Source organism: Caretta caretta, chromosome 3, assembly GCF_965140235.1.
Source record: "Caretta caretta isolate rCarCar2 chromosome 3, rCarCar1.hap1, whole genome shotgun sequence".
Taxonomy (NCBI): Eukaryota; Metazoa; Chordata; order Testudines; family Cheloniidae; genus Caretta; species Caretta caretta.
In genome coordinates, this window is record NC_134208.1 from 133,967,009 (window position 1) to 133,994,378 (window position 27,370).

At 40.5% G+C, this 27,370-nt stretch overlaps 1 protein-coding gene across 1 annotated transcript in view; it reads right to left on the bottom strand.

Moving 5' to 3' along the window:
* PCNX2 (pecanex 2) overlaps nt 1–27,370 on the bottom strand; it is a 221,929-nt gene that overhangs the window by 154,758 nt on the left and 39,801 nt on the right. Inside the window, exons 9-14 of the mRNA XM_048843857.2 lie at nt 26,094–26,229; nt 23,220–23,362; nt 20,891–21,044; nt 20,770–20,802; nt 7,959–8,130; nt 256–366 (exon numbers count right to left, since the gene is read on the bottom strand). Of these exons, the coding sequence (XP_048699814.2) occupies nt 256–366; nt 7,959–8,130; nt 20,770–20,802; nt 20,891–21,044; nt 23,220–23,362; nt 26,094–26,229 (749 nt within the window). The remainder of the gene's footprint in view (nt 1–255; nt 367–7,958; nt 8,131–20,769; nt 20,803–20,890; nt 21,045–23,219; nt 23,363–26,093; nt 26,230–27,370) is intronic.

A 27,370-nucleotide genomic window follows, 5' to 3' on the forward strand; every position in this document is an offset into this window, starting at 1 on the left:
GTTTTGCCAAGGATCATGTCAGACAGTCTAAAAACATTTCTGTGGTAGTGGTTCACAGTCTAGCGCACAGTTTAAGTACTGCTGTTCTCAGAACAAATCCTTGTCCGTATGCAAGAAACCATGTGTAACTGCGTGACAGCCACTAGCTCTGTTTCAACTGTAGTGCGAATGGGGCCTCAAAATATGCAGTACAACCCAGCTTAATTTACGGCTGTGGGCATAAAAGATGAGCTCAGGCTACAATAAGCTACTTACCAGAACCACCAAAAAGTAACATGTCTATTTGTTCCAAGAGATATATACAGAAGGTGTTGATTTGAGGGAAAAGGCCAAGAAGAGAAATTGCAGGGAAGCAATACAAAAACACTGAAATTAAAACAAGATGTATGTTAGCACATATTTGAATGTCATAATAACTGAACATATTTGTATGAAAAGCAGAGAGAAGTTGCCTCAAACTGGGATAAGCTACCTCTCTTCTTTTTCTAGTCATACCAAGCTATTCTTGGATTGTTATTGAGGAAAAGCAATGGTAAAGAGGGCAAACTACCTAGAGTTATCTGGATTCCTCTATTTGATCAAAGAGATTTTTGGTCCCCCAGACCAAACATTTCAAGATCACTTGAAATTCAGTGATCACAAGGAGGATTTTGCAAAAGCCCAGCACTGAAACGAGAACGGAAATCCTCCCTGTGAGGAAAGGGGGTCACTTTATAGCTAGCTTGATATTACTAGTTTGAAGTCTAAATGATTGCTCTAACTATTGTGACCCAAGAACAGCCTGGATGGGGCGGGGGAGTAATTAATAGCACAAGAAATAGAACTCACTGTCAATGTGTCAGAGGGGAGTGTGTGAATGAATGGGTGTGAGTATGAGGGAAGGGGTGAGGGAGGCTGGCTGACAAGAGCAATCTTGCCATCTCACTCCCTCTTTGATGCTTCCTGGAGTAATCCTAAAACACGTTAATCTTATCCTGTGTCAGGGAGTAGCCAAAATCACTCCAAGATCCCTTTCTTGAGTGCTAATAGCTAATTAACACCCCATCACTTTGTATGTATAGTTGAAATTGTTTTCCAATATGCATTATTTTGTATTTATCAATGTTGAATTTCATCTGCCATTTTGTTGCCCAGTCACACAGTGTTGTGAGATCCCTTTGTAACTCTTTGCAGTCTACTTTGGACTTTATTATCTTCAGTAACTTTGGATCATCTGCAAACTTTGCCACCTCACTCTTTACCCCTTTTTCCAGATCATTTATGTATATGTTGAACAGCTTTGATCCCAGTGCAGATCCCTGGGGACACTGCTGTCTGCCTTTCTCTATTCTGAAAACTGACCATTTATTCCTGCCCTTTGTTTCCTGTCTTTTAATCAATTACAGATCCATGAAATGACATTTCCTCTTATCCCATCATTGCTTAGTTTGCTTAAGAGCCTTTGGTGAGAGACCTTGTCAAAGGCTTCCTGAAAGTCCAAGTACACTGAATCCAACGGGTCACCCATGTCCACATGTTTGTGACCCCCTCAAAGAATTCTAATAGATTGGTGAGATATGATTTCCCCTTTACAAAGCCTTGTTGACTCTTCCCCAACAAATCATGTTCATCTATGTCCGATAATTCTGTTCTTCACTATAGTTTCAGCCAATTTGCCTGGTACTGAAGTTAGGCTTACGAGTCTGCAGTTGCCAGGATCACCTCTGGAGCTTTTTTAAAAAATTGGCATCACATTAGCTAACATCCAGTCATCTGGTACAGAAACTGATTTAAGCGATAGGTTACATCCCACAATTAGCAGTTCTGCAATTTCACATTTGAGTTCCTTCAGAACTCTTGGGTGAACACCATCTGTTCCTGGTGACTTATTACTCTTTTATTTATCAGTTTGTTCCAAAATCTCTTCTATTGAAATCTCAATTTGGGACAGTTCCTCAGATTGGTCACCTAAAAACAATGGCTCAGATGTAGAAATCTCCCTCACATCTTCTGCAGTGAAGATAGATGCAAAGAATTCATTTAATTTCTCCACAATGGCCTTGTCTTCCTTGAGTGCTCCTTTATCACCTTGATCATCCAGTGGCCCCACTGATTGTTTCCTGCTTCTGATGTACTTTTAAAAAAATGCTGTTAGTTTTTGCTTCTTTTGCTAATTGCTCTTCAAATTCTTTTTCAGCCTAATTACACTTTTACAACTTGACTTGCCAGAATTTATGCTCTTTTCTATTTTCCTCAGTAGGATTGGACTTCAATTTTTAAAGGATGCCTTTATGCCTCTAGTCACTTGTTTTACTCTGTTTAGCCATGGTGGCATTTTTTGGTCCTTACTATTCTTTATAATTTGGGGTATCTGTAATGTACGCCTCTATTGTGGTGTTTTTAAAAAAGTTTCCATGTAACTTGCAGGCATTTTATTCTTGTGGCTGTTCCTTTTAATTTCTATTTAACTAGTTTCCTTATTTTTGTGTAGTTCCCCTTTCTGAAATTAAATGCTAGTGTTTTGGGGGGGGTGTCAGTATTCCCCCCTCAATGGATGTTAAATTTAATTATATTATGGTCACTACTACCTAGTGGTTCAGCTATATTTACCTCTTGTACCATATCCTATGCTCCACTTAGGACTAAATCAGGAATTGCCTTTCCACTTGTGGGTTCCAGAATTAGCCGCTCCAAGAAGCAGTCATTAATGGTGTCCCAGAAACTATATTTCTGCAACCTGTCTTGAAGTGACATATACCCAGTCAATATGGGGATAACTGAAATCCACCCTTATTATTGAGTTGTCTATTTGTATAGCGTCTCTCATCTCCCAGAGCATTTCATAGTCACCATCCTGGTCAGGTTGTTGATAGCATACTCCTACTGCTATGCTCCTATTATTCAAGCATGGAATTTCTATCCATAGAGATTCTAGGGTACAGTCTGATTCATTTAAGATTTTTACTATATTCCACTCTATGCTTTCTTTCACATATAGTGCCACTCCTCCACCAACACAAACTATTCTGTCATTCCGAAATATTTTGTATGAAAGAGGGAGGGAGGTGGACAGGAATTACAAACTCATATTGGCATTTGGAACCTATAAAAAATAGAAGCCAGCTGCCTTAAGCACCTCATCCTCTTCTTGTTTTCTAGCTGTGAAAGCAGGTAATTGTTGTAAAAAGAAAAGGAGTACTTGTGGCACCTTAGAGACTAACCAATTTATCTGAGCATAAGCTTTCATGAGCTACAGCTCACTTCATCAGATGCATTCAGTGGAAAATACAGTGAGGAGATTTATATTCACACAGAACATGAAAAAATGGGTGTTATCATACACACTGTAAGGAGCGTGATCACTTAAGATGAGCTATTACCAGCAGGAGAGCCGGGGGGGGGGGGGAGAGAAAACCTTTTGTAGTGATAATCAAGGTGGGCCATTTCCAGCAGTTAACAAGAACGTGGGGGGGGAGATAAACATGGGGAAATAGTTTTACTTTGTGTAATGACTCAACCACTCCCAGTCTCTATTCAAGCTTGAGTTAATTGTATCCAGTTTGCAAATTAATTCCAATTCAGCAGTCTCTCGTTGGAGTCAGTTTTTGAAGTCTTTTTGTTGTAATATTGCGACTTTTAGGTCTGTAATTGAGTGACCAGAGAGACTGAAGTGTTCTCCGACTGGTTTATGAATGTTATAATTCTTGACATCTGATTTGTGTCCATTTATTCTTTTATGTAGAGACTGTCCAGTTTGACCAATGTACATGGCAGAGGGGCATTGCTGGCACATGATAGCATATCTCACATTGGTAGATGTGCAGGTGAACGAGCCTCTGATAGTGTGGCTGATGTGATTAGGACCTATGATGGTGTCCCCTGAATAAATATGTGGACACAGTTGGCAACGGGCTTTGTTGCAAGGATAGGTTCCTGGGTTAGTGATTTTGTTGTGTGGTGTGTGGTTGCTGGTTTAGTGGCGCCTGAGGCATCATTTCTGGCTCTTCCTCACCCATAGTCTGACCAAAATTTCTCATTTCTTTTATATCATGGTTTAAGGGCTAAGACTTGCCTGAGTGAGAATGCAGGGCATTGACTTAACCCCTGCAGTCCCGTCCACCATTTTCTTCCTTTATAATGCAATCCTCCCTTTGTACAGCAACAGCTATGTTGTAATATTTTCTCATGGTCAAAGAGTTGGACAAACCTCTTGATGTTCACCAAACATAACGTTATCATATCAAGCTTCTGGATTCTTCAAGTTGGTAAACTTTGTATCCTTCTCAAGAGGTAGCAAATCCAGTCTTTCACCACATGAAGAATTGTGAATGTAGATTCAAATGTAGACCTTGTGTGTCGTTACATATTGTGCTGCCAGACTGCTGGAGCTGTCTGGACTTAAACAGTTCCTTTAAATGGTGAAGATATTCAAGAATTTCTGTTTTCAGTATTCCAGATTGTGCTAATAATAAGGGGTGAAATCCTAGCCCTGCTGAAGACAATGGAAGTTTTGCCAATAACTTTAATGGAGCTAGGATTTCACCCATGGTGTAGAGCAGTGGTTCCCAAACTTGTTCCGCTGCTTGTGCGGGGAAAGCCCCTGGCAGGCTGGGCCGGTTTGTTTACCTGCCGCATCCGCAGGTTCAGCCAATCATGGCTCCCAGTGGCCACGGTTCGCTGCTCCAGGGCAATGGGAGCTGCTGGAAGCGGTGCGGGCCAACGGACGTACTGGCCGCCACTTCCAGCAGCTCCCATTGGCCTGGAGCCGCGAACCGCAGCCCCTGGGAGCCACGATCGGCCAAACCTGTGGACATGGCAGGTAAACAAATCGGCCCAGCCTGCCAGGGGCTTTCCCTGCACAAGCAGCGGAACAAGTTTGGGAACAACTGGTGCAGAGATATCTCTTTATAGGTACAGCATGAAGTGAAAAATAAGGCATAGTATAATAAATTACAAGCAAAGTATATTATATTTAAGTGAAAAATAAGGCATAGTATAATAAATTACAAGCAAAGTATATTATATTTAAGTGTTTTGGAGTTGTATATTGAGAAATCAATGAATTTTTGTTTGAAGGGTCATAGAATATAAAACTAACGTTTTCCAGAAGTACTGTGTTATTTCTGGTAACTATGAAACAATATATATATATTAATAAAATTAACCAAAATTGTTGCCCTTGCAAGTATAAGAAATTGGTCACTGTGAAGCTGCACAGTGAATTACTGTAAAAGGTTTATTACTAGATTGTGAAACAAACTCAATTCAGTAGAAACTTGTTAGATGCATAACATTATTACATATAAAATGTGTTTTAAACTGGTCTGTGCCTTAGCAGGCAATTCATTTAGGAGATGATCAATGATAAATCAATGCGAGTTTTGCTCTTCACTTTAATGGTTGTAAGATCACGCTTTTAAATCAGTGCCTTAATTGGATCCAGTCTTGAATTCCTTATTTCAGTTGACCTCATTGGGAGATTAACGTAAGTAAGAAGTTCAGAACTGAGCCTATTTCAGCCAATAAATGCTGAAAGCGTGTTTGTTGATGTAAGTGGTTAAGTACTTAATATGTGAGATCAGCAAATCACTTGCCATACATCATTGAACAGCACACATCAGATGATAGCAAACTTCGGTGACTACTGCCCTGTGCTGGATTTGAACCAGTAACATAGGGTCCATGTCTCATTAGCAAGCCCCTGAACTACCAATCACCCCAATACAGATTTATTTGCCATTCAGTATTGAACTTAATCAATCTGAATTGAGAACCATGGAAGCTACTAGGTGCTGAGCACCTGATAAAATCCAGCAGCTTAATTTAGGTACCAAAATGGGAGTTGAGTACTGCTGAAATCTGACCCACGTTGCGGGTGCTGAGCACTACCAACAGAAAATCTGGCCCTTGATTTTCCCCAGTACCAGATACATCTGTGGGCCATTACCACCGCTGCTGCTGCTTTGCAGGGCATCTTCTCAGCATGGGTGAGACACATTTGAATGTTGTATTGAAGTACCGGGAAAAGATTCTATAAAAACTTCTTGTTTTAGAAGTGAAAAAGGAAATGGCAAAGTACAAAAATAAATTGCCACCACCCACTTACCTGGGGTTATCTGTTAAGGCATACTGCAAACAAACAGTACTACCTTGGGCCTAGGAATTTGTGACAGATTTATTAGGAATTGGGGAATCTTTTGGGAAAAGAGGAGCCTATACAGGAAGGATGGGCTCCACCTAAACCAAAACAGAATCAGATTGCTGGCACGTAAAATTAAAAAGGTCAGAGAGGAGTTTTTAAACTAAGGGCTGGTGGAAAGCCAACAGGGGCAGAGGAGCACGTAATTCAGACAGAGACATCCCATAGAGAGGGGGATCTATTAACCAGGATTCTCAATATCCTAGTAAAGAGAATTCGATAAAGTACAGGTAGGAACTGAAGAGAAACAGTCAAATGAAAAAGAGTTCCATTCAGTTACATCACATGAAGGCAGATAACTAAAAAGTGACAAATTTTAAAAGTGTTTGTATACAAATGCTAGAAGTTTAAATATAGAGATGTGCGAACGTAAGTGCCTGGTATTAAATGAGGATATTGATATAATAGGCATCACAGAAACATGGTGGAACGACGACAATGAATGGGACACTGTAACACCAAGAATTACCTGCTTTCACAGCTAGAAAACAAAAAGAGGGTGAGATGCTTAAGGCAGCTGACTTCTATTTTTTATAGGTTCCAAATGCCAATATGAGTTTGTAATCCCTCTCCACCTCCCTCCCTCTTTTCCAGTCTGCTACAAGACTCTGCTCCGTGACGTCTCTAAGGTCAGCCAAAATTAGAACATTTATAAGCTCACTCATTCTATAGTCGTTGCTATAGTTTTTCCATTTATCTTATCCCTGGAGTCATTTAGGATTCTTGATGAATTATTTATCAGCGTTTTTACTGTTCACTTTTGACAGGCAGATAAAATAAGACGTAAGAAGAAACTGTAATGAGAGCAAACAAAACTAATGAAAATAAGTGATGCAGGTCTTGGTTTGTCCCCAGTCTGTGGTGAGGGGAAATGGGAGCCAATAAGTACATGTACAATGCCATAAGTCCATCCTACAAATAGCATAAGCAAGCTTTAGCTGCAGCTACACACAGGTATAACAATCACAGATGGAAAAGTCCTATTAGGTCATCTAGTCCATGCCACAAGCTTGCTCCCTCCAATACTTTGTTTTCTCTTGTTTTAAATGTCTTAAACAACTGAGCTTCCACCACTTCCTTTGGGAGACTGTTCTACAGCCAGCCCATCTCAGTGTCAGGACGTTTTCCTAATATTAAGTCTAAGGATTTTTTTTTCCAGTTTCATCCCATTTCTCCTCACTATCTTAATTTACACCACCCTCATTGTTTATATCCTGCATTATACAGGTAACTGTTATAATGTTTTCCCCTTCATCTTTGTTTACACACACAGCTCTTTGACTCATGATGAAAATTTAAATCTATATTTGTTGCTCTTGTCTTAACCATCATCAGGTTGCAAATATTTTACAGTAATCAGGTGCCTAGACACAATGCAGTATAGCAGGTGTGACGTCCCCAGAGCAGCAGAGAGGGGGGAAGGTTGCTGATCTGTGATGTGATGCCTGTGTGTACATGACCACCGTACAAAGCAAAAATGCATTTCACAGATGATGTCTTTTTCTAATATCATCAGTGATTGTTAGCTTTCTACAGAGAATACAAATATAATCCTTACTGTTTTAAGAACTGATTTTAGGGTGAGGGATGGATGCCCAGCGCCACCATATCTGCATGTTGACTTCTTCTAAGTTTTTCTACAGGTTTAACCTTTAGATGAATGAAGGGGGCAAAATACACTTCTCCATAACATTCATTTGATTGTCAACATGGGAAAAACACAGGCTCCCCAGCTAATGGTCAACTCATTTTTACATTCACAGGCAAAGTATCAACTCACCTATTATATGGTCTCTGGCTGATTGGAGAGATTCAGGAGAAAAGAGCTTCAAGCCATATACTGTGTAAATTGAAGGATTTTTGTCTTTAGATCCAGCATCTAGCAGCAAAATAAGGCCACACAAGATACAAAAATATACTGGTCTGCTGTACATTATGATTTGATTGTGTCCCTGGAAAAGAAAAGCAAACAAAATATTTCTTAATGTTGCACTTCATCTTTTTATTTATATGCATGACAGTGTCTAGGCACTCATAAAACTGACAGGGGGCAGAGACCAGGCAGTAAGCATTTTCTAAACCATATTCCTGCTCTTCTTCTTGTCTTAGTTCCATCCATATAGGGTCAGTTTTTGAGTCCTTCTTCTCCATTCCACTCTGTCTTGAAGCTGTTCCTCAGAAACTCCACTCGTCAATTCCTTTTGTTTGACATCCATTCATCTAGTTTTGGAAATTCCAACCCTTCTCTTTCCCTCCACTTCTAATTTTAACATCCTGTTTCCTATATATTCTTCCAGTCTTCTTTTCACATGCCTAAACCATCTAAGCCTGGATTCCCTCAGCTTTTCTGTAATCAATACCACCTTCACACTTCCCCTAATTTGTTTGTTCTACTAATATAATGCTACAAGTGATTTTATCCACTTCTGAGTAGATTTTCAAAGGCACAAATGGCAATTACAGAGCAAGGTGCCTATCTGCCATTTGTGCCTTTGAAAATCTGCTCTTTCAGACCTTTTTAAAATAATAATAAAAATTGTATCAGTCATTACCATACTCTGAGAAAAATCTAGATCTAGCTGAATCTTGCTCTTTAATAGCAAACTTTACATTTAAATTTTTCCTTTCAAATGTAAAGCTAATATTAATCAATGTCTGCTTCATGTACCCTGACCTTTATGTCCAGCATTTATTAAATGAATGATAAAATTACAGTTTTTAATTTATATTATAATTTGCATTATATTAAGACGAGGTAGTTATTGCTGCCAACAACATAGAAAAGGAGCTTTGTGGCTCTCACAGGTATAAAGCTTCAACAGGTATAAAGCTTCAATCTTTCTCCTTTAGAAAATTGTGTGTGTGATGTGTCTTATTGTAGATTACAAGTGAAATGAGTTTAAAGGTCTTGATTTAAATACCACTGGTAGATTTCTCATCATTATACAAAATTAATACACGATTTGTCAGAACAAGCAGTTCCAGCTCAGAGAACACCTTCCAGCTCACCCTCTCCAATTCAGAAAGGGTGGGGATGGTACAAGGGAAGATTAACCCTTAGAAAAGATATGCTTGAGTTCAAATATGGTTCTCTTTCACCCCTGCTGGAGTGGTTACTACTTCTCCTCTGCCTCTGTTTCGCTCTCTATTGCCACAACTACAGCTGGTTCCCTACTTTAATGTTGTTTTGGCGCTGCACCAGGAATCCTAGTACTGCTGCCCCTGCTGGGCCATATTTCTACATTGGAGAAAACAGGAAGGGACTCCAACCACTTCCAGACTTTCTGGGGTAGATCCAGAAAAGGGACTTAGATTCAGCATTGTAATGCCTTACTTTAAGTCACTCTGCCACCTAATAAAGTCTACAGCCTTAATTTAGGTTCCCAAATTCCCTATACAATGCATGGGGAGAGTTAGGTGTCTAAGAATGGGATCAACAAAAACTGACACAGTGAGCGGGGAGCTGACTAAGCTAACCAATGGAGATGCCCCGAAAGGAATGGAACTTAGGTGCCACCAGGATCGTCCCTAGTGGACTGCGGAGCCCGGGACATAGGCACCAAGTTTCTAATCTGCCAGGGGGTGCTCCTTATCAGGTCTGCCCAGGCCCCGCCCCCACTCCACCCCTTTCCCCAAGGCCCCAGCCCTGCCCTGCTTCTTCCCACCCCCCCACCTCTTCCCCACCCAGTTCCGCCCCCTCCCCCAAGCGCTGCGCCATCACTCCTCTCCCCTTCCCCCCAGTGCCCCCTGATGCCACGAAAGCAGTAGGCTCTGAGAGCGAAGGGGAGGAGGTGCTGGGGGAGGGGGAGGTTCTGGTAGGGGGGCTGCCGGTGACCGCTGCTCTCCTCCTCACCCCCGCCCGCCACTCTCATCCTTGCTGTCTGCCCGCCCGCCTCCTCACCCCCCTCCCACCTGCAGCTCGCCTCCCCATTCGTCTCCTCACCCTGCTCACCCGCCCGCCTCCTGCCTCACCTTCCATCCCAACGCCTCATGATTTTATGGAAACGCAGGGGCCCCCAAAGCACGGGGCCTGGGGCAGTCTTCCTGATTCGCCGTACTCAAGGGAGGCTCTGGGTCCCACCTCTCAAATGGAGTTGGGCACCTCCCTACACTCGGGATTTACAGCCATGAACCCTCTCCTGGAGTTAGGCATCTAAGTCATTTCTCACACAAAACAATGAAGGAGGAGAAGTTGGTCGCGGTACCCTGATAACCTTTAGCCCAGTGGTTACAGTACTCACCCAGGATGTGGGTTACCCAGGTTCAAATTCCCCCTCTGTCTGATGCTGCTGTAACCACTGGGCTAAAGATTACAAGGGGAGCAGGAGCATCACCACCTACACAGTTCTGTGCCAGGCCTGATCTGGAAAAAAACCTCTACAAATACCTACCAAATCAGGCCCCACAGGTGAGATAAGCCGAGCAATGCCTAGTTTTAGGATTGCACTGCAGCTGAAGCATGAGCTAGATGCCTGGGACTTGGATGGCTGAGCACATGCAGAAATTTAGGTGCCACGTGGACTTTATCAGTGGAAACATAGGCACCTCGGGAAGTTAGGTTTTGAAGATTTAAATTTTTGACTTAAGCACCTCAAGTTGCAGTTAGGCAGCTAAACCCCTTTTGGATTTAGCCCTCTGTCCCCCACCACCACCACCACACACAGCGCTGAAACAATCCTTGACTCAAAGATGTGGGTGCGGCAGCCTATGAGCAGGAAGAAGGAGGGGAAGGAATGCACCTGGAATGGGCACAGGGGTGAGTCACTTTCATCTCAATTCCTCCTGCTGCTAGCTCGTCAGGCAAAGGAAGAGTTGCTACTTGATGAGGCAATTGGGGGGAGAGGAAGGGAGAAGAGAGAGACCCTCAAAAGCATCAGAAAAAAGCAAAGATAGTGATACTTCTACAGTGAAGCTGGTAGGCAAACTCCCATTAAACTGGCTCACCCAGCTGCAAAGCTCTAGCTGCCTCTGTCCAGTTATCAGAGTATCAGCAGACATGACTCACACAAAATCCAGCTTCATATTTTCACTTCATCTTGCAAACATACATGGGAACCAGGAATCTGTCTAAAAGAAAAGGAGGACTTGTGGTACCTTAGAGACTAACAAATTTATTTGAGCATAAGCTTTCGTGAGCTACAGCTCACTTCATCTGTCTGTAAATCAGAGGTTCCTGCCAGCTGTACTCTAAGTAACATACAGAAGTGTTTACAATGGGCACCCTTACACCATTTATTTTTACATTTTTACCATTAGCCAAGTCCTTAATGGGAATATATTTCCTGTATTATTGCAATGGGCATTGCTATGATCACTAAGTGAGATGATGCCTTGCACGGCCTGCTTTCATGTCTTATTTCTTTGTTAATAAATTCACAGTTCAGTTAAAGTTTTGTCCTGGGATTCTACCCTCTAGATTGCTCAGCCCAGACCCTAGATCTTCTCGAGCGAGCGAGCAAGCAAGCGAGAGTCACTGATACCTTGATTGCAGTAACTAGCTACCTATCCGACAGACTAGGCAGAACTCATTCAACCCTTACTCCGCAGGATCAACGCCTGCTAATCAGGTTGGGTGTTTCGGGAAGACTCTACTAGCCAAACTTTACCTAATGGTCAAAAGTTAAAAGGAAACATTTTTAAAACTGCCCCTGCTTAATACTGTAACAACCTAGCTGGCTCATTACTGGGTAGCTTCCCCTCACCCAGGCTGAGCTGGAGGGAGAGGATCTGGCCAGCAAAGGGCACTGTGCCTTGCCCAGTTTAACAACCAGCCAGTTGAGGCGCCATAATTCTTAGAGGACATTAAAATGAAGCGTCTATTAAGTCAGAGGGGATTGGAGCTGCATACAAGTAGAAGCAGGCTGGAGGCAGCACTCTGGGAGCTGGCTGCAAAGGGAAGACTGGGGAACATGAGCCTGAGAACTGGACTGCACGCAGAGGGCTGTGCAGGAAATGTGTAGAGCCTAGTGCTTGCCTCTGAGCTCACAGTACACAGAGCACCCTACCAGACATCGAGGGGACAGGTGTTCATCACACACAGTGGCAGCATGCAGTGTGGTCAGTTCAACTACTGAAGTGTGGCTATTTCCACACGCTCTAATCACTGTGGGGCCAAGCACCTGTGACGGAAATTCTAAGGGCAGGCATTCCCAACATTTTCTGAACATCCTTGCTTTTGGTCAGGCCAGAAATACCTTTAAAAACCCTCTTCCAATCCACCTAATCAGTGCTCAGATTACTGGGGGGGGCTTGTAGGGAACTGAGCCCCCTTACTAATTTTAGGCTACCTCACTTCTATCTTATGGCCCCCTTACTTCTCACTACTGTTTAAATTAAAGCAAGCCACTTAACACTGAGGGACCCACTACTCCCCCCAGAAAATTACCTGGAACTGCACAGAGAACACAAAAATGAAAACTATTTTTTTTAAAGTATTTTCAGACATTTAAATAATTCAGTTTATCTTCTGGAAGATAGCGGAGTCCATTCTTCTCTTGTATCGGAATTTGGTTTGTCCACCACAAAAATACTGTACATTTTCATAAGGGGCTTCCTGCCAGCTCCTTCAATACCAAGGTCTTTCCTCAGGGCTTAGAAAAACTAAAATCCTAATTCCTTTCACTGTATCCTTACATTAATCTCCAATGTGGTCTGGGAAAAAACACATTATGTTGTGTTACCCAGAATGTCCTACCTTTGCTGCTTTTTTAACAAACTCCTATAATTACAGTTCTGATTCAGCTCAGTTGGTCTTGGTCTTTTTTTTCCCCCTTCAGTCAATCACTCTTTGTTGTTGTTTTTTTAAAAAAGCTTCATTGAGAGCTGAACTAATGCCACCTCATTCGGGTTGAAAGCTCATCATATCTCACAAGCTAAGTCATGTCGGTACTTGGATGAGAGACCTCAAAGGAAAACGCAGATTTCTCCAGGAAGTGACTGAGGGTATGGGTGATTTAATAGGTGGGACCTCTTTTCTCAAAACCAATATTAAACGTATGCCTTATGGCACCATGCTTTTGGAGGTGGTGTTTTTTGAGGAGGCTTAAAAGTGAGGTGCTGCCCACTCTCTGTTATGAGAGTTTCCAGTGCACATTTTGCAAGCGTAGGTGTGTTAATCTTTGTTTCCTATCTCAGTTCCAAGTTGGGTAATTATATTTTGCTTTAATTCCCTGTGCAGTTTCAGTCAACTATAATATTCTTCTTCCTGTCCTTAATCATTGTATAGTGACACTATATGCTGGTAAACAGCTGCAGCTTTCCTCCCCAGGAATGGCTCGATTTCAGCAGTGAGTGAAGCAATTCCTGTTTTGCCCGTGTAAGGATAGTTGAATCAAACTCATGGCTTGTGGGATTCTTTGGGATGAAAAGGACTACGTAAAATGTACCATATCACCAACATTATTCTATTTTTTCATCAACATGAGCCATTTGACCCTACACTAATGTGCTTCTACCTGAGGTGGCATTCCCCATCAAGTGCTGCCCTAAATGCTGATCTCCGATAGGAATGCTGAAGTGGAGGGTAAATAACCCTATATACTTAGAACAAATTAAATGTCTTTCATTTACGTGATTCCAGATGGTTCAAAAACATTTCTGTAGGGTGAGGGATGGAGAAAATACAAGCAGATATTTAAAGAAAATATTAACAGCTCTTCTGACAGCAAGCTCAAGGGTAAATAGAACATTTCATACACTGGCAATTCAAAGGATGCTTGAGTGTGAAAAGCCAAAATCAAAGTGACAAGGATTCAGGTTTGCCTTATACAATGTTGCCGTAAACCCATTTGTATTTGCAAAATCTAATTTAAGTGAGCACTTCTTCTCTAGTAAAAGAGCACTTCTTCACAATCCTTTTTTTAATCGGGAAGAAGGGTAAAGTGACCATAATTTTTTGGCCTTCAGCCAGGCTCATACTTTGGTATTAATATTGACTGATCTGTAATCGCTTCTGGGATCAATCAGTTAGCAACGCAGCAGATTACTAGGAACTGGTGTGCTTACATTGCATCTTGTATTCAGGAAATGTGAATTAAGTCAAAGTGAAGCCTAGTTAGCATTTAGTCATGGCCTCAATATTATACTAAAGGCTGCAATTTTCCCTCTCTCTTCTTCTCTTTAATAAGTTGTATGTCCATGGTATAATGGTAAAATTAGGAGTGTTTTCTACTTGCTTTCAGAATGTTATTCATTTACCTTAGAGAAAAACTGCATCCAAGAAAAACACTTAAAAAGCATTTGGGCATAAGCTTTGATGGGCTAAAACCCACTTCATCACATGCATGGTGTGAAAAATACAGTAGGCAGGTATATATATCAGAGCACATGAAAAGATGAGAGTTGCTTTACCAAGTGGGGGGTCAGTGCTAATGAGGCCCATTCAATCAAGGTAGAAGTGTCTGGAGAGCAGCCAGACAATCAAAAAAGGGAAGAAATACCCCATGGTACCCATCTGTTAAGGTGATATCCTGACATATTTGCCACTAGATGTCCCAAAGAGCAAATTTTGCCTAGGTCATGACAGACCACTAAAGCCCCCCAGTAACAGGGGACAAATAGCATTAGAGAAAGAAGGACTGTTGCTCGTATGGGTGTTCAAGGAGGGCCTGTCAACTGTGCCTCACATGAGGGTGATTGCTCAACACTGAGAGGTTACTCGTGAGGCTGGGAAGTGGATAATTGACAGGAGATAGAAGTTCCTTGAAGAGATCCAATATCAGCTAATTCTCCTACATCAGCACTTGCTGGAGAAAACAAGTTCCTGTTGTGTCAGCAGCTGGAGGTGGACACATTAATGCCTTTCAGGGGTTGAAGGATTAGAGAAAAGCACATTCTCATCCCATGCCAGCTGGCTACACTGGGCACGCTCCCAGACCAGACAGCCTTCCATTGAATAGGGATGCAGGAATTGAAGCTTATCATTGACACAAGAGAATTATAAATTTAAGGAATAATCTACAAAATGCTACTTGCTTTGTATTGGTCAATTTCACCATAATGAAATAACTTCATTCTGGTAAAGCTGGCCTGTCACTAAGTCCTCCTGCAACAGTTTTAGATTTTTATTTTTATTTTTTCTGGGATTACCTGGTTACATTATACGTACAGCTGGTTGGCAAATAATTTTTCCCCTGTGAAAAATTTTTAAAAAACAACATTTTTTTTTTCAATTTTGTGAAATTATTTACTTGAAATGTTTAGGTTTTTGGGTTTTGGTGTCAAATATTAAATAATAACTCCAACCCTGATTATTATTATTTTAATTTTTTCAACAAAACTTGAAAATATTCAACAAAAATAGTTGTTGTTTTTTTGTTTTTTTAATTTGTTCTCCAAAAATTTTTGTTTAGCTGAAAAGCCATTTTTTCAATTAAAACTAATTTGATAGGGAAATTTCAACCAGCTCTATTTAATGTTTTTCTCCTGTGTGGCTGTATTTCTGAAAGACACGTAAAATGGGGAGGAGGGGAAGAAAAGGTGGGGAGAGGGAGGGAGGAAGTATGTGTGTGTGTGTGTACACAGTAGGAAACATCAAGGGGCTTGTGACTGAAAGCCAAGTGTCTAAGCAGATGTTAGGTAGGAGTTACTTGCCTAAGCTAACCCAGTGAAGAGTGAGTGAAAATCAGGCCCTATCCTCTCTCAGAAAGCAGCATTAGAACTGTCAGCAGCAAGAATTAGGCGACTAAGCACTGAAAGCAGAGACTATTCCAAACTAAATGCCAAAGCAAAGCAAAACAAAACAAAATAATTAAAAATATAACATTAAACACCACACACAGAAACTGAACATTAATCACATTAAATGAGCACTACGTTGTACTCTGAAGCTCACTAACCTCAGACTCTGGCAGACATCTAGTTGGAAAAAATTTCAAAAGGCAGAAGCCATACATATCTACCTATCTAAAGTGTACCCATCACCTTGGTATCAGACACTACCCTGCTGAGACCTCTGCTTTGTGCACAGAAGCAGGATTCCAGATGATTTCATTAGACTGCTTCTTGCCCTGTGAGGCCTTCTGTGATATCGACCACAAAACTTGGTCCTGGACAGACATTCAGGACTTTCAGGTTCGTCAGCAACACCTTAAATTGCATCATGAAGTGAACAGGAAACCACTGTAGAGATCTGAGCTCTCGCCTTACATGCTCATAGTGACACACTCCACACTAGGTACCAGCATTCTATGCCTCCTAACTAGATTCTTAAATTCTAAGGCCAGAAGGGATCACTGTGAACATCTAGTCTGACTTTCTGTATAGCCCGGGCCATAGAACTTCCTCAAAATAATATCTAGAGCACGTCTTTTAGAAACAAAAATCCAATCTTGATTTAAAAATTGTCAGTGATGGAGAATTCACCACTACCCTTGGTAAATTGTTGCAATGGTTAATTATCTTCACTGTCAAAAATTTATTCCTTATTTCTTATTACTCTGGACTGTCTTCAAGGACAGTCCCAAACAGAATCTGTTACAGTAGTCTAGTTTCAAGATGACAAAGCCATGACCGACTACTGAAAAGTATGCCTGAAAGAGATTGGGAATAATGTTTGGAATCTGCCAGCAGCCATAGACGATCAAAGGCACAAGGGGCCACTGTAGTCTGAGAATCCAAGAAAAAGAATGGACCCAGAAAAACCCTCAGATTATCCCATTGCTCCCCAGTCTTGTTTTAATGTGGAAAATTTCAGCTTCATTGTCATTCAGGTTTATAACACTGATCATTCTTTAATCTCCCTTCTGTTCTGCATCCTCACATTAGCATCAAGCCATCTTATCTACTTCAATTTTAATGTAGTTGTGTGAATTATGAAGTAGTACGGTATGGTATCCTTTCAAGCCTACTTGTTGTCTTATTTTTAATGATGCCAACTAATTCCAGCAAGCCTTTATTAATACATCTCATATTATAAAATTTAATAACTTTTAAGTGATTATAATGCATAATACAATATGGATTAAGTCTTCTAGCTTAATTTATGTTAAATACACCATTCATGTTTAAAATGTTGAGTGAAAATGATACTGTAAAATATTTTTTCATAGGCACTTCTTAATAAACCAAGCCTTGTGGAACGGTTGGGAGGGAATCAGGTATATCATCACTTTGTTATAATACTGTATAACATGTAGAATATAATATGATGGATGATGTTATAACAACATTTTTACTGTGACTGTAAAATTCTAGCCATGGTATTGCATGAAAATATGCCTCAATTAAGCTTCATTAGTTATTTCGTCTTTGATGCTACAAATAATTTAGGCTAGGATGTGATTATAATGAAGTTTTGATTATGCTGGTTACCACCCCTCTTAAACAAATGTGAACATTATCAATGTTTGCATGTGCAAGCGATTTGATTACTGTTCACATTATTGTGTGTAGAAATGTGTTAGTCGAACTGACAAATATGGTCTATTTTTGGCATCGAGAAAATTAGCTCTTTCCTGAGATCTGAGTATTTTTTAAATCCTTGGAAATAACATACACTACAAGGAATGGAATTGTAAACTAACGTTTATCAACACTGTCCAGTTTGCAGGTAGGCATAAATTGCTTCCAAATGTGCGATAGCTGAGCAATTCCATAATTTCTAGGAATGCCTGAGGCAGGAAAGGAAACTAAGAATCCTTCAAATTCACCTTGGTAGAACTTACAGTTATAAACTGCAAAGAACCTTGATTAAAAAATGAATTTATATTTCCAGTCTTCAAAATGACTAAGGCTAAAACTCACTGTCAAAGGGAACGGATCCAGGAGACAGAGCTGATTTGTAGTTCCCACCTCCCCACACCACTCCCAATAGCAGCTTGCAAACAGCAGTGCTCTTTTATCTAGCAGCAGACTTCCCAGAAGGTGAGAGAGTCCAAAATCAACAAACTGTAGGATAGGCTCAGGTCCTGAGTGAGCACACACAATATTTTGACTTGGAGAAAGAATTCAGTCCTCCTCCAACAGTTCACAAACTCCTCCCCCCCACCACCCTTACATTACATTATCCTTCTAGATAAGAACATTAACTGTATTGATTTTTGCTCATTCCCCTTACCTAGTACTGGTTTCAGAGTAACAGCCATGTTAGTCTGTATTCGCAAAAAGAAAAGGAGTACTTGTGGCACCTTAGAGACTAACCAATTTATTTGAGCATAAGCTTTCGTGAGCTACAGCTCACTTCATCAGATGCATACTGTGGAAAATACAGAAGATGTTTTTATATACACAAACCATGAAAAAATGGGTGTTTATCACTACAAAAGGTTTTCTCTCCCCCCACTCCACTCTCCTGCTGGTAATAGCTTATCTAGTGATCACTCTCCTTACAATGTGTATGATAATCAAGGTGGGCCATTTCCAGCACAAATAAAACACCCATTTTTTCATGGTTTGTGTGTATAAAAACATCTTCTGTATTTTCCAAGTACTCCTTTTCTTTTTGCTAGTATTGGTTGCCTTACATTACAGCTAGCCAACTGATAAGTGTTAGAACACATATCTTATTTGTTTAATGTAATGTATCCAATATCACACTTCCATTTCTTTCACTACCCTGGGAGCAATAGATGCACTGAATCTATTTCCCTGGTGCACATATTATTCCTGGAAGAAATATTCCTAAATAGGACAATCTGATGCCAGCAAACCAATGCATTTCCAACATAGAATCAGTATTTCTAATGTACTACTGCTCTGGAGATATGATTCAGAATACCAGGGTAGCTAATACTCGCAGTAAGGCAGATCTCGCATATCTCTTCTCAATGTAACCTAATACACATACTGCTAGTGAAAGTTTACAACAATCCATTGTTGATACCTCAATTATACTTCTCCTAGTTGTGGTAATTGGTGAAGGAAGGATGAATATTATATATAAATACAATTACAGGAATAGATTAATTTAATAAGGAAGCATGTGCTATTTGATCAGCCAATTATGTACTTTTTCTTAATGACTTTGAGGAAAACATCAGTAATAGCAGATTAAAAATCAATGATCTGTCTTGAAGATTAATTTTAAATCCCTATTGACTGAAGACTGAAGGATGAGTCTGGATTGTTGTTGTTTTAAAAGCCAACAGTGGTTAATGGAAAACAGAGAAAATGTTGGTCAGATTCCATATGACTGAGTTTCTGAATAATCTAATTCAGATACATGTATGTTTATTATATTTTAGCACACAGAGTACCTAAAAGTAATGATGAATTCAAATAACCAATCATGAATAAAAATAGTATTGAAGCCACAAAAGCCACACGAAATAGGGTTCTTAATAAACAACCAACAATATTTACAAGAGCTACTTATTTCAATGATTCACTGTTGTGACACTAAGAACCCCTCAATGCCAACAGGCAAAGGGTTCACTGCTCTGTAACAGCAACTCCTAACAGGCCTGACAATCTCACTACACCTAGCACCCTGCTTCCATAGTATTTATCCACACAGAATGTTATGTGAGATCTTCAATAAAAGCTGGGTTCTCACTGATCATTAATGTCATTGTGAAATGTATGTACAAATACCATGAAAGAAGTTGTGTATATATACTGAAAATACATTCCTAAAAAGAGTCTGAATCGAGGCAGCATTGGTTTCTGCCAGACAAAAGGATGTATATTCCCTTATCTGTCTTGGTTCACATATAAATTAAGCATCAAAAGCCAATACAAATGAAGCCCGGTTTGCATAAGAAGTTAACATGAAGTCAGCACACTAGGGAATAAACCATGGGGGGGCATCCTGACTTTTGGGACAAACAATGGATGTTTGGGAGATAAGAAGACAAAAGTACACCTTTTTTATCATTAACCAAGGAAGCAAAAGGACATCACTTTTTGCATTCATGAAAGAGGGATCCCAGTCATGTTGGTTGGAGATGCTGGGAGATTGCTCTGGGTGACAAACTTTTGTAGACATGGGCTTGGCCTGTTTAATATAGACTCTAGGAAAAGTGTTATATTTTGTTTTATACATAACCTTTCTCTGTCCATTGTCCTTACTGACTTGAATCTTTGACTCTCTGGTCCTTGTTAATAAACTTATTGTTACTTTAATTACAAATATATTTTAGTGCTGTAGTATAAAGCAAAGTGTTGTTCCTGAGCTGAAATCATTCAGCTTGCGTGCAGGGCTGTAACCAGACATTTTAGTGCCCAGAGCGAGCAAGCATATTTGTGCCCCCTGCAGGGGGTTTTCAGCATTTCTTCACCCCATTTTTCCACGCTGGGCGGCTGCCTTGCTCATCCCACCCTGGTTACAGCCTTCTTGTGTGTATACTGTCCCTCTGGGGACAGCATACCTGGTAACTCTTATGAGTGGCTGGTGGACAAGGGGCTGGATGCTACAGGGATTACTCTCAGGACTCAGGGGTTGGTGTGTGCCTGTCACCAGCCTGTGTTGCCAGAGGCTGTTGGTTCCAGGGAACTGGACTATAACAGACACAGATGAGACAACTGCACTCTAAGAGCGGTAAGGTGGTGCCTCATGATGCCCCTGGGTAGCATCACAGCAGTACCATCTGATTCCCGCTCAGTACAGAAGTGATACTATAAAAAGAAAACTTGCTCTGCTTGCTGAGACTTACGTGTATTGGTGACGCAGGGTCGGGCTGAACACTCTAAAAACAAAAACAGGAAAAAAAATTATTTACAGGTTTTTGGATCCCCAAAAATTCCAGGAGATTTTGTGTACAGGAAGTTTCTTACCTTTAGAAGGGAATATTGGCAACCGGCCATGACAAGACAGAACAGGAGGACCCAAATATCTTTACAGAAGCCTTGGTTCAGAGTCAGGAACCCAAGAAGTGAGACAAGAACTACTAGAATTACAGCCAACACATTCCCCTTGATAGCTTCAGTCCTACCGGAATAAAATAAATAGAAGGGGTTTCAAAAGGAGAAAAGTGCCCATACAACTACTAGAGACAAAGGGACAGATCCTCAGCTGATGTAAATTGCCATCGCTGCACTGACTTGAGCTATAACACTATACCACCTGAGGATCTGCCCTCAAAACTCTACACCAACTGCTTGTGGACTTATCAGTGTGTAATACTTCACTCTAAGTCTTTAGTTGTACATCTCATTATGACACCTAAACCTTGTATTCAACCCTGTGAATTTTATTTCATAGATCAGGGGTGGGCAAACTTTTTGGCCTGAGGGCCACATCATGGTTCCAAAAGTGTATGGAGGGCCACTACACCTGGTGGCTCTCGCAGCCGCACTGCCCGGCAGGAGCTCGCAGCCCTGCCGCCCAGACAGCACGGCAAGCTGAGGCTGCAGGGCAGAGGCCGAGGACTAGCCCCCCTGGCCAGGAGCTCAAGGGCCAGGCAGGATAGTCCCACAGGCCGGATGTGGCCTGCAGCCGTAGTTTGTCCACCTCTGTCATAGATGAATAGATTTTAAGGCTATCAGAGACTATTAGGACCATCTAGTCTGACTTCCTGCATAGAATTTCACCAAGTAATTTGTATACTTTAGTGTGCGTTTCCCTGTAAGTCTCTCTATAAAACAGTTTTTAAAGGGAATGATAAGCATTCATGTACTAAAAATGCTAAAGACAAAATATAGAATGTGGCCAAAGGTGGCGAGCAATACTGTTGTCATGTTAAAATTATTCTTTAAAGTGCACCCCTAACTATATAAAAAGAAAAGAAGGACTTGTGGCACCTTAGAGACTAACAAATTTATTTGAGCATAAGCATGCATCCGATGAAGTGAGCTGTAGCTCACAAAAGATTATGCTCAAATAAATTTGTTAGTTTCTAAGGTGCCACAAGTCCTCCTTTTCTTTTTGCAGATACAGACTAACACGGCTGCTACTCTGAAACCTAACAATATAGAATTAGAAAAGATATACAATTTGTTCTTATCTATAGTACTGAAACATATTAAATCTTTCATATGTTTAATAAGATTTATTAGAACAGGTGTCCAGAGAAAAGCAATTTAAATATTCAATCCATAACAAAAAGAGTGTATTGTGGATATTTTTCCATGCACTTGAAGTGCTTAGACAAGGCACCACATATACAGAGGCATATATGCTAAATCTAACTTCTCTGACTACATACCATGATTTCTGTAGAACACTAAAGTTGTCGTCTGAAATATCTGCAGCAGAGATCATATTAACATGTGTATAGGGCATACACCCACACAAACAGAGATCAAGCTCATGACAGGCTAGCCTGCAGTCACTGGCTATGTAGGCTTAGTTGTTTTGGGTTGATAATAGTCTAGCAGATAAAGAGCACTGCCAAAACAGCTGATTACAACTGACATGGGGGAAAGAAAAGAAAGACAAGAAGAAACGATGCCAGAGAAAGAAACAGAATTGTGTCTCATCAAATAATTGAGTTAGGGTGGGGGGGAACCAGGGGGATTCCCTCCTGAACTTTGTTCTTAAAATTTGGAAGTATTTCAGTGACAAAAATCTGGCAGCTTTCCCTCTGTTCTTCCCTCTGTTCTCTTCTCTTCCGATTCACACACAACACTAATTTTCAATCACTGCATAGGCACCGACTTCCCCTCTGCCTGGTGGGCAGCTTCAATGCCCCTCAATGCCCCTGCCCCTGCCCCACCTCTTCCCACCCCTGCACTGCCAGAGGCAGCAGGCCCAAGAATCTAGAGTCAAATTGGGAACTATCGCACAAATTGGGCCCTCACTTAAATCAAGGTCTCTTCTCATATAGAAGGAGGAGTCCGGTGGCACCTTAGAGACTAACAAATTTATTTGGGCACAAGTTTCGTGGGTAAAAAACTCACTTCTTCAGATGCGGAGGATTCTTCAGGCTCCTCGTTGTTTTTGTAGATACAGACTAACACGGCTACCCCTCTGATACTTCTCATATAGAATGGTCATGGGCCACAAAAAGCTCTGAAGTTTGAGGCTTGGAGCACAGAAACATTTTCCCACACTTAAACTAAACATATTTATTTAAAATGAGTCCCACCATTCACTCCTTTTTTAATAGTTTGCATTTTTACCTGTGAGGAGAAATTCATGCCACTTAGTATGAAGAAAGCTTACCGATCCAGTAATGCCAACAAGGCAAGTCGATCATACCAGACTTTAATCCACTTGCCAGGAAATATAATAAATTTGTAAAACTGCCTGTTAAATTTTCGTTGTGCTGAAGAGCATGAAGAGTCCTCAAAGTCCTGACTCAGTTGCTTTAAAGCAAACAAAACACACACACACACAGTTTCATACTGGCATACTGTTGCCACTAAAGTACATGCTCTAAAAAGCAGAATTTATATGTCAATGTTCCATTCCAATTTCTTTATAAATGAATACTGGTAAAAAATTTTACTCTCCATATTATTTCAAACATAAGGAACATAATATATTAATCTCATTTCCTATAGATGGTCAGAAGTTATGCCAATCATGCAAAATACAATTAACAATACATTAACAAGTTATAGTAACAAATTATTTCTTTAATCCCCATGGTTTATTTTGTCTATGGTTTTCTTGCTTCTTCCACACTTCAGACCAACCACAGCATAAGCCACAACCGCACCTGATGGGAAAAGATCCTTGCCTCTAACTGAGAATCCTAGCGATTAATAATTCCAAGTGACATAAAATATGATTTGAGACAGATTGTGTTCCTTCTGTCATAGTAATTTTTAAGCAAAATATGAATTCAAATAATACACAGTTTTTACATTATTTAAGTTACAATTTAGACATTTTACTTAACATACTGTGAAGGATTTTAAAAAGCCAAAAGTGAAATATGAACATTTACATTTTTTTTTTGATAATATCTGCCATCTAGGAGTGTTTTCTATATTTGGTCACCTGGCTCTACAACCTCTGCTCCAACAGAAACTATTACAGTAATCAATTTTCCTGTTCTTTTTCCTTTTTATTTTTAATCACACTCACCTTAAATTCATTACTACCACTCTCCTAATTTAGTTTTATGACTTGAAAAAGAGTAGAAAAATGACAATGCTAGCAAAGGAATTGTTTAAAAATCTAAACAGGACACTACGGCCCTGATTTTCCAAACACTTCAGCACGTGCTTAACTTTAAGCACATGTGCATAATGGTTTGCAGGACTCGGGCCTAGATCAGGACTTCTGCGTTGTAGTCAGTGCTATGTCACTGACTGGCTGTGACTTGCATGAGGCCACACTAAATCTATTTGTGCCTCCATTTACCTCTCCACAAAATGAATGAAATATTACTTAGGGCTCGTTTACATGAACACTTAGTTCACAGAAAACTGGGGTGTGACTCTACCATGCATTAGTCTGAGGCATACTAATTGTCCACATGGACCCTGCTGACATGCACTTTTGTTAGTGGACTTTGATTTACCCCACTTTGACATGAACTGTTAGTGCACATCTACAAGGTCTACACAGAGAGCTAATGCGCTGCGGGTTAGTGCAGGTAGATTCACACCCCAGCTTGCTACGAACTAAATTATCATATAGACAAGATCTCAGCTAACTTATATGGGTGTCTGAAGCTCTGAGTGAAATTCTAGCCTGGGGTAGTCAATACGTTGACTGCAGGCCAAATCCTGACTGCCAGACACTTTTGAACGGACTTCAAAATCTTTTTATCATCATCGTTATTTTTTTTATTATTATTATTTTCTCTGGAGTCTGGACCTTGACTATACCTTGACCAAGAAATTTGGACATAGACCCATCCAAGTCAATGATAAAACTCTCAATGACTTCAATAGGGTTAAGATTTCACTTATAATCACAAGATTAGAAGCCATAAAAACATGGGTTCTAGTCCCAAACTTGGAGTGTGATCTTGGGCAAGACACTTCACTTCTCAATACCTCAGATTTCCTACAGATAAGGTAAAAGTGATGATAATTCTCTAGTTAGCAGGCTTAACAAATATTTGTAAAGTCTTTTGGGATTATTGCACAGAAATCTCTATACAAATCTAAATTATCATTTTATATGCATTTATAACATACATAGGCAAAAAACGAGTTTTAAATCAGCTTACATCAGCTACTTTCCTGTCAACTTTTAGTTCCTGTTAAAAATCTAAGTCAAGATAAATAATTGTCTGATGTTTTAGGTTTATTAACATCAGACTTGAAGTGGCCGTGGTGGGGTGGGTGAAGGTGTTAAGCTTGGGATGAGGGTATCTCCAGATTCTGGAAGACAGCTTGGAGAACGTCAAAGAGACCCCCAAGCCCACACAAACTATAAAAATAAACTATGTCCTTGTTGTATTACAAACCAAACTGAGCATTAAGGGCCTGCTTCTGACAGGTGATGAGCAACTCCAGCTCCTGCAAGTGGAGGGTGCTCTGGATCCCACAAATGATATCCAGGACCCAGGATCAGGCCCTAAAAGTTTTACTTCCCAGTTCAGAAAAGAGGTGACAGACTTGCTATTTTAGGCCTACGTGCCCACACTAATCTGCAAAGTGGATGTGTCAAACTGTTAGAATTTGGCAACGTATATAAAATCCTAACAGCTGTGTCCTCTGGTGTTCAATTTTTACGATAAGAGACTGACTATTTACATGTTGGCAGTATCCTTGTACAGCTAACATGCACCTAACACAAATGCTTAGCAGATTTAGACTCATAGTAATCGCTAAATACTCTAATACAAGGCACTTTGGATAACTTGTCCCTATTATTAAAAAAGCTCAAAAATGCTCCTTAAGGACCCATCTCTGCCACCTTTGCTCAGAGTGGTCCCTTACTATTTTTAAACCAATGTGGCTACTTGTATAGTAATATACTACTCAACGTGTAGCCAAACAAGCCCTCCCAGCAGAGCAATACTATATAAATATGAAAGGGTTAAAATGGTTGCCACCACAACAGATGGTCGGTTCTACAACATATTTACATGACATGATTTGTTGAAATGTTAGAAACTGAAATACAACGTACCCGTGGTGTTTCTGAAAGTGTTCTTCGTGCCACCATCAGTAAGAGCTGCTGCTGGAGTGCACTTGCAGCGTGATCTCCTGAAGATGGTTCTCGACTCTCTGAAGTGGTAGTACTAGAGGAACTGAACTGTGTTTCACTGTGCACAGGGATAAAAAGGAATGAAATGGTTTTAGAAAGAGTCAAGTCAATGCCATTTAAAACAATACAGCAGGAGGTCTGGATGGCTCATGGGATCCATAATGGGACATGGAGCCTTCCACCTCATCAGATAAAATCTAGCCCAGGCCTCTAGTGACCAAGAGTCATTTGTTTTTGATGGCTGTTTGTTGACCCCGTCCAGTCCCCTACAGAAAAGCGTTCTTTTTAGAAATGCCACTATCATAATGGGCACTTCTGAAGACGTATACTACTTCTTTAAGTAATAGCCAGGATCTTACAGCCAAAAAACCCTGGGTGTAATCCAGGAGGCGCTCTGCTCTTCCTTAGCTCTCTGTTCCTGTTTAAATAGACCAGCCCCAGGGCAAAGTAGGGAGCCTCTTTCATTACTCCCAGTTTGTTTTGCTTGTGAGCCCCTGGCGTATTAAAGAGGTAATACGCTCCTTCACAGCACCCTTTCTGGTAGTCTCAGCAAAGATTTCAAGAAGGAAAGCGCAGAGATTTAAGTCTTTCAGCCCCAGATGTGATCCATCCACAACTGGCCGAAGGCACACCGGATGACTGTGCTATCATTGTCCACTAGTACTTGTCATGTGGACAACAGATATCAGTTTCCAAAGATGTCAATCCGCCACATTTCAGGAGCCCTAAAATTTATTTTAAATTTCTGCAAGAGAAATCTTTAATATGCTTTTTCTTTTTAGTCAGCCCTAAATCCTCTTTCTAGGCATAGGTGTCTGTCAGCCCATCATTTTCGATGAAATGATGAAAGGAGTGAAAACTCCCTTCTTGTTCAACTGCATCTGTAATTAAGGTCTTAGAATGCAAGTCCCCATGGCAGGTCTTTCTCTATTCCTTTCTTCTTGATTTTGTACATTTAGCACTTAAATAATAAAACCCTGGTAAAGTTTCTAATATACACTGTTTAATAAATAATAAAATAATAATAATAATACACGCTGGATTGCAAAACTTGTTACATTATTTTATTTAAATAAAATTCTTGCTGAGAATTAATCATTTAAATGTTACTCTTGGATGGGATTCTTTTTGGATACCTATATCCCTGTCACAACTGGGGTCTCCACATCTGCCTCCTCATTCTAATCTCAGTATCTCTT